The 12,659-nt window shown below is 44.5% G+C and overlaps 1 protein-coding gene across 3 annotated transcripts in view; it reads right to left on the reverse strand.

Moving 5' to 3' along the window:
• Positions 1-12,659, reverse strand: part of trappc9 (trafficking protein particle complex 9) — a 126,118-nt gene that overhangs the window by 97,329 nt on the left and 16,130 nt on the right. For all 3 annotated transcript variants that reach the window (XM_034545834.1, XM_034545833.1, XM_034545835.1), the window contains 5 exons: positions 11,876-12,002; positions 10,117-10,262; positions 4,987-5,072; positions 885-1,011; positions 664-796 (listed from right to left, as the gene is read on the reverse strand). In XM_034545834.1, coding sequence (XP_034401725.1) covers positions 664-796; positions 885-1,011; positions 4,987-5,072; positions 10,117-10,262; positions 11,876-12,002 — 619 coding nt within the window. The remainder of the gene's footprint in view (positions 1-663; positions 797-884; positions 1,012-4,986; positions 5,073-10,116; positions 10,263-11,875; positions 12,003-12,659) is intronic.

The following is a 12,659-nucleotide window of genomic DNA, read 5'->3' on the forward strand; positions in this document are numbered from 1 at the left end:
ATGAGGCCAGAAGGTCTGAATATTTCTGTATTCCCTCTTACCTGTTTATCAGAAACTTCAACAGCAACGTCTCTTTCCATAAACCCTGACCCGGTAATAATCCACAGACCGCTTCACGTAGGAACTATTTTCTTTCTAGCAATCAACACCCGCCAAACAGTTCACCGCGTGTGGATTCTCAAGTGTAATTCTTTTTTGGGGGGGGGCGCTTTGAGCACCACAAGCCAAGCTCCATAGAGTCCCGTTATATATTTGAGGGGGAGGCAGACATCTCTACGGTTGATATCTCTGAAAAACTGGGCAACTCACGAAAACAATCACGCTTGGTAAGTAACATGTGAGAGAAAAATAAGTATGTATTTTTGATTTTGGGGTACATTTTGGCGCCATTAAATCACTTCCTCTGATGTGGATGTACACACCCTCAACATTAAAAGCTGCGTCTCAAAACTTTAAATCTTATTTCTGAATCGAATATCCGATGTGCAATGAGTTGACGATGTAAATAAGACTGTCCTCTATTGTGTTCAGTTAAACTCAAACTCAAGTTTCTCCTCCAATACAGAAATTCTACTCATAGAAATGAGTTTGTGCGAGTAGTTCAAGTCATTGACCAAAGAAGTCACAACCATGAAACACACACAAACGCAGAGAGTCGCTGACCGTGGCAGCGACGTGCTGAGCTGCAGACGAGGCAGCGAGGGAATGACCTCCACCAGAGAGCCGCTGGTCTTCACGCTGGACAGGCCCTCCAGCAGGCAATCACTGGTCACGCCAAACACCGACGTGTGGTAGCCTGGAAGTCCAAATGCAGGTCAAAGAGACACGTTTAGCTCGAACTGGATGATGCGAGAAAGGTTTCTGACCCTCACGGTCGGACTCACCGGTGACGGTGATGTTGCCGGCTGTTCGTGGAACGCCCACCAGGGTGACGGGGTACAGGCCAGACTCCGCGGGCAGGGACAGCGCAGCGGGCAGGGACTCGAACTCCACTCCGGATGTCAGCAAACCCTGGAAACGAGATCAGATGGAACGATTATATATCAGCGAATGATTATAAAAAGGAATGCCGTGAATACGTACGGCGTGGCTGAGAGTGAGAGAGCAAGATAACGGCAGAGAGAGAGAGAGAGAGAGAGAGAAGAGGGGATAAGACGGGTTTTTAATTCAGCGATCCAAAACTCCCACCGGCTGTTGTGGGGATCAGAGTTTTTCCACGGCAAAGGATTTGCGTTAGGAACTGTGGAGCCGGGGGTCCCAAAAGAATAATTCTGGGCCCCCTTTTGGATGAAAGATTTTGCCAGTGAATTTGAAATTTCTCACGGTGCGATTTCTGGTTTCTTGCAATTTTCCGTCCCGTTTCTGGCCATCAGTGTGATGATTGCACTCAAAGTGATGCCGAGACAAGCAGGTGTCGGACTTCTTTTTTTTTTAGGTGACGTCACCCCATCCCCAGATACCAGCAATTAGAAAAATTTAAAAGAAAATCGGTAAAATCAGCATTATTATTCTTACTGATTAAAAAAGGAACAACAACAACAAACGTAACTTCTAAAAAAAACTGCTGAAAATAAAGCCTCGGAAGAGCAATCGAGAGACTTCTCGACGTCCTGCGGTGATGTCAGCGTCGACCGCCGAGCGATACATTAAACGACAAGGAGCAGTGCAACGCCGTAATTAAATGGGTTCTTTTACCCCCCCACAACCACTTGTTTTATCTTTTATTAGTGCTGTGTAGAGAGAGATGCAGTGGTATAATAAAGGGACTATGCATGTGGTGCCTTTACTGCCCTGGTAGAGATAGTGTATTCTACAGGAATCACACATATTGCGTCATCACTCACGCCTCGTTTAACCAATCCAAACGCCGGCTCTTAACAGCACTGAACCGCGTGTCACCCTACTTGCACACCATAAAAAATATTTTAAAAAGCATCATTGCATGCTTGATTTGGGTGTTATTGCTGTTGACAACTTGTAAAAGACCTACTTGTACTTGTTGAAATAGTCCAGTGACAGAAGAGGGGGGGCGCAAAAAAAATCTGTGTTTAAGCTGCAGGATGCCGGCAATGATGCAGCCGGCACGAAGCCGGAAGAAAAGTTTGAACTGAATCAGCTTTTTTGGGGGAAACGCAACGAGTGGATTGAATTTAACCTCTCAGGATTTGGAATATCTCTTGCGCAATTCACAGCGATATCTATCCGGCACGTGACCGCCATGCGACCTTGCCGACATTGACTTCCCGAGAGCCACGCTGCTTCAACCTGAACCACAACGACAGTTTTCTCCCTCCAACACGTCCATTTTAAATGCCCAACAATGCGTCTGATGTTTGGAAAGGAGTGAGAGAGAGAAATGTGTGCAGTTCTTTTCACGCGTGAACCAAGCGACCCTCGGCAGTCCAGAGAACAGTGCGGCGGGTTCTTCCGGGTCCGTGACTTCAAAAAAAAGCAGGATCTCAAATGGGGCGAGGATTTAAAAAAAAAAATTAAAAAGTCGTATTCTGTGAACACGATTGAAAGACGAGCGTGTCGTCGTTTAAACTTGGCCGCGGTGACAAAAACAGGCCACGTCACCTCGGCCTCATTTGTAGTCAGAAAAGCGCTCCGCGTGGCTTTGAAGTCGTCTTTGAATGTGCACTCGTGCCTCTTCTTCCCCCCCCCCCCTCCCTCCGATCGACGTTATTTACATTCCCGGTACGCGCTGCCTGGCCGGCACGAGGCAGACGGAGGCGACGTGATGACTGCATTCAATCCCCGACAGCAGACACTACCTCACTGGACGAGGAGCTGCATCCTCAGGTGCCACAGCTGTGATTTAAACTCTCCTTGCGTTCACTCCGGGACATTATTCGCCTTTATTGGAGAGCAGAAGCATCTGTATTAACCTGAAAAGCGTATTTGCATCCAGCCTGAGAAAGGTCAATTAGCCTGCTTCACTAACAGTAACGATTGGAGCGTGTGCGTAGTGCCGTTGACTTCATGGTGCAAGGCTGGCAGTGGGCAGTTAACCTTTAGATGGGCTTCAACCAATACCACCGTAATGGTGTGATTATCATTAATGATTAGGATTATTTATTTGTTATGGCACATTAGTGCAAAAAAACCCACACCAAGTAATGCTGAGAAAGCCAGACGAAATAAGACGACACCAATGTGTATCCGTTCATACAATATTAAGTTATATAGTGTTTTCTTGCTTTATCTTTAGTGCAAATAACTCCATCTGACCGTAGCTTAGTAAAGCCGGATTTGTCAGTTTAGAGAAAAAGCAAATAAACAGACGGTGACCCCTCTGAAAATGAAAAGGTGGGGGTTGGGGGATGAAAAAAAAAAGCACCACTTTAATAGAAAATCAATAAAACACAAAACAACGCCGGGGTACGAGCGCTGAAGTCGAGTGGTTTGCTGAGAACGAGCGCCCCGTCTCGCCAAACCACGCGGTCACCTTGGTGACGGGGAGGAGGAGAAGTGACCTCGGGGTGACCTTGCGTGTTTCAGAGAGCGGCTTGGCGTACGGCGGCTGGCCGTTTGGCTCCGGTCTGCCCGGCGGTCACTTTGTCTGCGGTCACAGGAGGAGCTACACCCGGCAGCGTGCGTCACCCTGTCCCGTCTCCACCTGCGTGACTCGACACCGCCGCCCGAGGTGGCCGGCTGCCGACTGTGACCCCGATCGATTCACCTGGGGAGGTGAAGGGAGTCGACGACGCCCTCGTCACCCTTTGACCTCGTGCCTGTTTGAGTAGCTTTCAGATGAGGTGGGAGGGTGCCGAACACTGACGAGTGCTTTACTATTAGTTGATTCTCTATTTCAGGAACCTAAATACACAGAAAAATATACATGTATATAAAAAAAAAATGTACAAGCTCCTCATAGTTCCCCTAATCTTGAACGCCGTCTCCATATTTGACATTCTAAAGTTGTATATTTGAAGGGATGAATCCGCACGAGCGAATGCACATGAGGCAAATCGCTCGCCGCTTCTTCCTCCAGCTAAAAAACGAGTTCCAGATGTTACAAAACCCGGGAGGTCAACCTGCATTCACCGCGCCGTCATCCACGAGCGAGACCTGTCCAAGTTCGTTTGGCGTCGGCGCCGAGACGGCCGCCGCAATTAAGAGGCCACGGTCTCCGTTCAACCTCTGCCACACGAATAATTAAAAAGGAAACATCCCTTTTTGACAGGCGGCTGTGGCGGCGGCGTGTGTGTCGCACGCCGCCCGAAAAGGAGGCGCCTCGCCCGGCGGCCTCTTCGTGAGCCCGATTGCGTCGCACCTGAACAAAGTCCCACGCCACTGCATTCACAGATCGCAGCGTTTCACTCGATCACCTGTCGCACCCTTGACCTCGACATCGTGGCTCCACCGGTGCGCGTCCGTCCGTCGATCGGCAACGGGCGTTGCGGGTAAACGTCTGCGCCGACGGTCGAAAGCCGATGTTCCGATCGTGAAAAGTGAATTCGACGAGCGGCTTTTGAACAATACAATTAAATTTAACTGCCCGATGGCTCTTTTCAAACTTTATTTCGCACAATAAAAAAAAAATGTAAAAAGAGGAGAGCGAATGGCCCCGTTCTCACCTCGATACAAAAGCTATCTGGCAGGATGGCGTGTTAAACCATAAAAGTAATAGCACTGCGGGGGGGGTGGGGGGGGGTGGGGGGGAGGGGTGCTTCTCCCGACTGATACTTTCTTATAGTCAGGAGCGAGAGGAGTTTGTTCTCCGCATCTTGTACGATCACGACGGTATTAAACTGTCAAAAGAGCTTTTAAGGGACCTTGATTAGGCAATGCAGGATGACCAGGAAGCATTAGAACTTGCCTTGTTGCAATTATAAAAAAAAAAAAAGGTGTGGGCAGAGAGGACTGCGTGCAACCTCCTGTTTTCACAAATTCTTGATTTATCAAATATTGAAATTCCCCTTCAAAGCAAAAAGTCGTTGCAGCACATATTTTAAGTTTCGGGGTGTAACGAGTGTCACTGACCATGTTCTCCACACGAAGTTCATAAGGCATGGGGTTGTAGACCATGAGCTGCACTTCACAAACGTCTCCTTGAACCCACTGGAAGTCTAGAAGAGGAAGAAGAGACATGAATTCATTAAATTAAAGATGTCGGTGGTTTTAAACCAACTCGTGGGTTAATTAGCTGAGGGGAAAACGCACCATGAGGCTACGCTGCTAATACAGAGCAAAGATGATTTAGAACCAAAACCAAATCATCAGTGAACCGCTCATCCAGTTTATATTACTTTAAAGCGATCATGTGACATTTTGGGGAAATAATTTGCTTCTCGAAAACCGCTTCTTGGACGTGAAGATCGATACCAGCGCCAGCCAGCTGCCAGTTAGCTTAGCTTAGCATAAAGACTGGCAGCAGGTAAGCTCTGTTCAACCACGGTTATATCTTGTTTGTTTCTTATCATATGCAAACCGAAAATGTACAATGTCATTTTTCATGTTACTGATGTGCAAAACTAAGCTGTACTAAGTAACCCGCTGACTCCAGCTTCATAATTAGCGCACAGACATGAGACATAACAGCAGCATCCATCTTTACCCTCCAGACTTCTCAGCGAGCGCATTTCTAAAATGTCATATTTCCAACTGGAAACCATACAATGCTCAGTATTGAACATGTTTCACGTCATCTTTCATTAAACTTTTTAACTTGTATTTTTAGGGCATTGCGGGTTCACGGTCAGCGTCATAATCCCGACGCCATCGTTCCATATCGGACTATTTCTTGGCCCAGAGCAGCAACTTCCTGCCGTCCGACCACCAGCTGAGACTCCGGGAAGTTGCCAAGAAAGAGAGAGAGAGAGAGAGAGAGAGAGAGAGTCTGGCACACAACTTCAAACAGAAGCAAAACACTTGTGTACGGACTGCACAGTGCCACCAGTTAGTTATCATTTCTGTATGTTATAGCAGCATATTAATGCCCATTCAGGCATCACACATGGGTGTAATGTACTGATGTGCACGTACGTTGGGCCATAAAGTGTGTAAACTGTGGATATACTGAAAATCATTGAGTGATGGGACATTTTCAAAGGGTCATTGTTAGGTCAGAGGATGACATTCATGAAGATGTTGTTGTGATGAGCTAATATTGGAGGTCAAAAACAGTGTTGGACCTCATTAAATGGTATCTGGAGAATGTTTGTGTTGCATTGTGGGTGCTGTATTCAAGCAGACTGTAAACCTTTTGAGAAGCACTTGGATTTTTAGAAAAAAGCCAAGTCTTACTTAGCCTCGAGTGCATTATCCATACCCGTCTCAGTGTTGAGCTGCAACACGTTCCACGGTTCAATTGGAGAGTCCGTTGGCGCTTACAGACTTGCAAAAGAGGGCCTTGGAAATCCCACCTCGACCCTGGGAGCGAGGGAGATTTCTGGAGGGCACTGTCAAGCCGTGCACCTTGGGAAATTAAGTCAGTCAAGAAGAAAGATAACTATGGTATGGATGTCTGGAACCCCCCACACACACCCCCCCCCCCACACAACCTCAGGTCTGGCTCACAGGCATGCTCTCATATTCAGCCAATTAAGTGTGAAATACACCAGAGTGGCTTGCCCGCTATCTTATGTGTCCTAACTCCTCAAGTGGCCGTTGAGATTCTGCAGAGATCTCCAAAAAAAGGCTCCAGCGCTTTCAAAACGTCATCGCGCGACGCGAGAATGAATGTTTTGAGCCAATGCATTGTTTGGTTCCTTTTGAACACGTGCTACACACTAAAAGTGGAAGACATTTCACCTCTACTACCAGGCAGTGACCCCCCCCCCCCCCCCCCGGGGATCAGCTGGGTTTCATACTGGCTTAATTTGAGCTAAAGTCTTCTTGTAGCGGGGAGGACGGAAGGAAAATATAAATCCCTTTCTCGTTTCTGCCACTTTGGATTTAAACTCAATAAAGAAAAACTACCAAAAACGTACACAGACCCCTGTACTCTCCAACGTGATGGAAAAAAAACCCACCTCTGCACCTTCAGAGGAGACATTTCGTCAAACAGCCTCTCGTGGGCTTAGAAAGAAGAAAAAAAAATCATCTTTTATTGAACGGAGAGAGAACTGAAGATGTTTACTCGTGTTTCTGCTCGATTCCTTCATACTTAATTATACATACGCACCGCGGCGGAGTATCGGAGCAAAAAAGTCGTGCACGTCAAGAGAAGCGAATCCCGAAGCAGCCGGATGGGGGACATCATGCCAAAGACGAGCTTTCAAGCTCGTTTTTTACATTTTTTTATTACAAATAATTAGCACCTCGGACGGAGATACGGGGAACATTTTTATACTTGTTAACAGTTTATACTGTAAATAAAAGAAGTTAAGTAGTTTATACAAGAAAAAAGTAGCTCTTTTAGTTAACATTATGAACCATTTAAGCAGTAAAAGAAAATTATTTGAAAAGTGGGCACTTTCAATATTAATTGTGTGTGTCTGTGTTGCAGAGCTTGTGTCGGCCTAATTGCGCAACACCTGAAATAGTCACACAATGTAATCTATTGCTTATCGTGCTGAGCGACACAAATTGTCCATTTTTATTCGTTCTTTTTTTCGGGACGATGTTAAGCTTAAAAACGAAAAAAAAAATTAGGCCATAAAACCACTAAGTTAGTTTTTTAGGGGGGAAACCCCGTTGCTCAAGGACACTTCGTTATGCAGATGGATAAGGAGCCTGGGATTGAACCGCCAACCTTGTGTTGAAAGGACGACCCGCTCATAATACAGAGAGTAATACCTTTTCTTTTTTGTGTTAACTCTGCTATCTCCCAGAGCCGCTGCTGGTCCTTCAAGTGAAATGATACCAGTTGGTTTTTACGCCTTCTGCCACGTTTCATTCATCAAATAAACAGAAAACGCACCAACCCTATACTTTAATTTAACAAGCCCCCCTCCGACCCCTTTGACATCCCGTCGACGCCATTTTTTATGTTTTTAACTAAAAACTTCTTGGCCAGACGTCTCTCGCCCCTCTAAAAGCTGGAAGTCGGCAACATTTTTGTTTTATTTGAAAATCCAATGCGACACAATAGAAGGCGTGTCCGCGTCCACGCACTTGAAGTGAAGTGCACCTCCCTCTGTGCCCCGTATGCCACTAGAATAAATAGCCCACGGCAAAGTGAATGCATAGCTGTGGACGACATAGCTGTGCGTCTCAGAGACAATTACAGAGAAAACAAGCTCCTCTATTTCACGGCTGAACATCCACCGGATTCATAACATGGGATTTATAGAGCATGCAAACACACGCATGTATTCTCAGTGTCCACACGTCTTAATTGCAAAGAATACAAAACCTTTATTTGACCATCAGTAAAAAAATGAACGAGTTAGGAAGTGACTCTACAGCTGTAAGTGTTTACATATCGGAGTCCTCGGGGACGACAGGAGACACCAGACTGAGGGGGAATAAATGTATTTTCCGCTGTGTGAGGACATAATGGGCAGTTGTCTGGGAGGTGACTAATACTGCATGAGAGGACAAGGCTACCTGTGGCTACCTGTGCACATTCACAGTTAATCCGTCATTCCAACACTTTTCTTTCTACAGGTCCCGCGTGCGAGAGTTACATGATAATGGCGACTTCATTAACTTGCAGCTAGCTCTCCAGAGGCAGACGGACAAAGAGGGAGAGGCATGTTTGAGTTAATCTCCAAAAGCCTCACAACACCATCCTGCACTCAAGAAAATACAAAGAATCAAGGGTATGCATGTTAGCTGCTCATGTTTGGATATTTTTGGAGTGATTGTAAGGCAGTTAAACATATTATTCAGAATTCCAGCGTCCCTTGGTTTATATTAACTGTTCAGAAGCTTCAAAGAAGAAGAAGAAAGAAAGAAAAGCAGTGCTGAAGATATTGATTAGTGAAAGATTGCAAATAGGATTTAAATAATGGATCAAGTAATCAAGTAACAGGAAAACTTAGGAATAAATGACCCGGCTCTTTATAAAAATCGACTGCCTTGAATAGATTTGATTGAGTTTCTCCACGAAAGGATTAAACAAGAGCCCAACCTAAGATGTGTACATAAGTTTCTTGGAAATACGAATGTCGACCACAAACACCAATTAGTCAAGTAATCAACGTACGCTCGTTACGTGCATAGTGTCTTTTCAAAATAAAGGTCCATCCTCACAGGAAGTCAGATATAGGCACTTAGTTAGGGTGAAGGACACCTGAGTGGTGGACATTAACTTGACTTTTATCTTCACGCGTGACACAATGACCCGTTTCTCGGTGAAAAAAGATTCTAGACCGGCGCTGGAAACCTGCGGAGCACTGGAAACCTGCGGAGCACTGGTCGCTCCACAAGTATTCAGAGCCCTTCACTGGTTTGGCATGTTGGGATGTTCATGGAAATGCTTTAAATGTTTGACTCATTAAGCTACACTCAGTACCCAATTAGGACAAAGACAAAAAAGGGTTCCAGATTTCGATTTTTTGTACAAAAGTATTATAAAAATAGATAATGTTATACATTTAGTGGTCAACTAAAAGTCTAATTACCACCACATGTTTAAAGTTTAAAGTCAGGGTGTCACGTTGTATGACGCCTATGTCTATCATGCATTATATACACTTGTAATGCATTAAAGTCTGCTTATTGAACTGTATAATTACTATTATAACAATCAAAAACACATTATGAAGAGTTTAATATTTAGGTCAAATATCATAATACTTCATAATTGCTGGTCACTTCCTGACTATTTTGTAAGGATCAATTTGTGTTATAATCTGTATATAATGCATTATAAACACTGTAATAATGCATTATTAACTATAAGTGGTCATTGTTTGCTTCAAGTTTATTGAACAGCAATGAATCGATGACTTAAAGCGAACAGTGACCAATAACAGTAACTAATATTCAAGTTATAATGCAGTCTTAAAGTGCATTACAACTATGGAAATTATAATACACAACAAAAAATGCCTGCAATTATGAGGAATTACGATACTTGACCTTATAAGTCATGATAAGACGCTTAATAATGCATTATGATGGTTATAACGCAATATAAATATGTATGAGTGCTTATATCTTTACTCGCAGTGCTATGAGCAGATCATAACATATAACAGGTCGGCATGACGACGGGCTTACCGATCTTCTTGCAGCGCTCCTCTCCTCTGTTGTGCATGATGATTGGCGAGTAGATGAACGGGCTGGCAGTGGACATGTTCTGTCCCAGCAGGCCTTTCACCTTGTGAGGACGCAGGCTGACGGGCAGGTTGAGGAGCTTCACCGATCTGGTGTGGGCAACAACAACAACAACAACAATGATACGAGTGAGTCTTCTCTCTTGCACACATTAAAAGGAGCATTTCATCATCAAGAAACGGGCGTCTTTCTGTTGTGTACTTTGCATGATAAGTCAGTTGGTGCATCTCTGGCGTTGCAACATCCTCATGCACAATCCTCCACATGCTCAGCGATGAATATATCACAGTTATATATATATATATATATATATATATATATATATATATATAAATATTACGCGGTCAGAAAACCAATAGGAGCAGATGAACGGACGGCGGGAGAAAGGGAGTGCTCCTGAATCTCAGGGACCGCGAGCTACGAATTCAGTCACATCGTCAGCGTAATGAAGTAGATAAAAGCGTCTCGCTGGGGACCTTCAGTTCTGTAGGATAGATACGATTGGTCACGAATACATCAAAGTCTTTAAGGAAAGGCGACAAGGACTTCCACGATCAAAAGGTTCGATGGCTAAATGAGAACTTGAGAGGAAGTTAGAATCCTTTTTAACAACCTCATTGGCAGTTTCTGGTTTCTCTTGGTCTGTTTTCCATCATCATCTTAATCTACAGTATCCTACCAACTGAAGTGCAATAAAACATATTTACCAAGTTGTGTTCACACACCCGGAAAAAAAAACACTCTGGTGGGAGAAACCTTCTGCCGGAGACATTTTATTCAGAAGTTTTCACCGCAAAACTATTCCAAAGCCGTCGTCTCTGGGGTCCTTTTGTATCGCTTCGGGGTGGACTTTGCCGTTAAATAAGTTCTTTAAGTGTAAGAGCAAGAAACGAGCATCCTCACGTTTCTAACAACTGACCGGCCGGCGTTTCTTTTCGGGGGTAGATCAGGTGTTTCGTAGCAGGGTTGAAAGAGGTCCAACTAAGCAGTTTACGATGTGGACGATAGTGGACGATAGGGTCTCGTGGCTTCAAAGGGAGCGCTCATAAAATTCAGTTTCAGTTCAGTTCACCTGCCTCACGGCGAGGTAAAGGGGTAACTACTCTTTCATAGTTTTGAATCAGGACAAATACTAAATATCAAAAAGGACCGGCATCGGGGGCCAGAAAAACGTAATCGGAACAACATCTCTTTTAAAAATACATAAATGAGGCATAGTGATGACATTGCTTCGTTAACACTGAGTCAATAAAACATGCTTAATCCTGCTGCTGTAAAAACTCAGCAAAAAAACAAACAACCGACAGTGTTTAGTCCCGTTTAGATTAAGTTCTCCAGAAACTACCGTGACCGGCGGTTGTATCAGAAATGATGAGTGTTTATATCATTATGACCCACTTTCTAACATTGTTTGTTTTGGACTTTTCATGGCATTTGTTGACAAAAACTAATTAATTTTGAATTAATTCAAACAATTGGATCTTTTTCAAAACCATTTTTGAAAAAGAGACCAAATCCAAATGCACCCGCTTACTACAGACTTTTGTGGAAAAAGCCTGAATTTCAAAAAATGTAACATTAAGCAGCACAATTCAGCATATTTTTTTTTTTTCCCCCATCCAATCATTTACATTAACGACAAACTTTTCTGTGCCAATGGTGTAAATCATTCGGATGATATTTCACTAGTTTAACATCTCACCGGACGATGGGGAGCTTGGTGAAGGCCACCGGAGGAAGCTTCAGGCCGTCAGGGAGCGTGATGACCTCCATTCCCCCGGGACACTTGGACGTGTAGTTCTCCAGACTCTGGGTCACCTCTTTCTTCTCTAGAAATGTAGGGGTGCAGAACAGTACACAATTATCCAAAGATCAGGCGGCGACAATGATGACTCCACACAATTCCCCCACAGTCGAATAATCTGAAGCCCTTATCCACTGCAGAGAGTTCAACTTTGTGCCCGCCATGTAATTTATCGGACTTTAATGACCTGCGAGGCGTCTCCGTCCGTGTCTCTGCAATAACAGTCCCAGCAAGTGAAATTGAAGGTTTTATAGCACCACCAATACATGTTTGAGGGAACATTACTGCTCACCCAGCCACACTATTTGCTTGGGCTCTGCAAGTTTCAAGCGGACGTCACACAGAAATATTAAACCTCCACGGGATTATACCCGATGGAAAGTCTCACGAGTGCAAGATTGTTTTGGTGTATTCATGTGAATTTATTGTGCATTAAACAAAACTGGGATATGAAATTACGTCCTCGTCCAAAAGATATACATCATCTTATACGAGGGGAGACGCTTGTAATAAAAACAGGCAAAAAAAAAAGTTTGAGAGTCCGGGGTGTTCGTGTCTCCTAGCAACAGTAAAAAAAAAAAAAAAAACAGTTGATCAAAACACAGGGTTAGCGTGGTGTGGCGAGAGCGAAGGGAAGAAGGGACACAAAACGGCGAGCGATGGAACACGCAACGGCTCAACG

Source organism: Cyclopterus lumpus, chromosome 11 (genome assembly GCF_009769545.1).
Source record: "Cyclopterus lumpus isolate fCycLum1 chromosome 11, fCycLum1.pri, whole genome shotgun sequence".
NCBI classification, from domain to species: domain Eukaryota; kingdom Metazoa; phylum Chordata; class Actinopteri; order Perciformes; family Cyclopteridae; genus Cyclopterus; species Cyclopterus lumpus.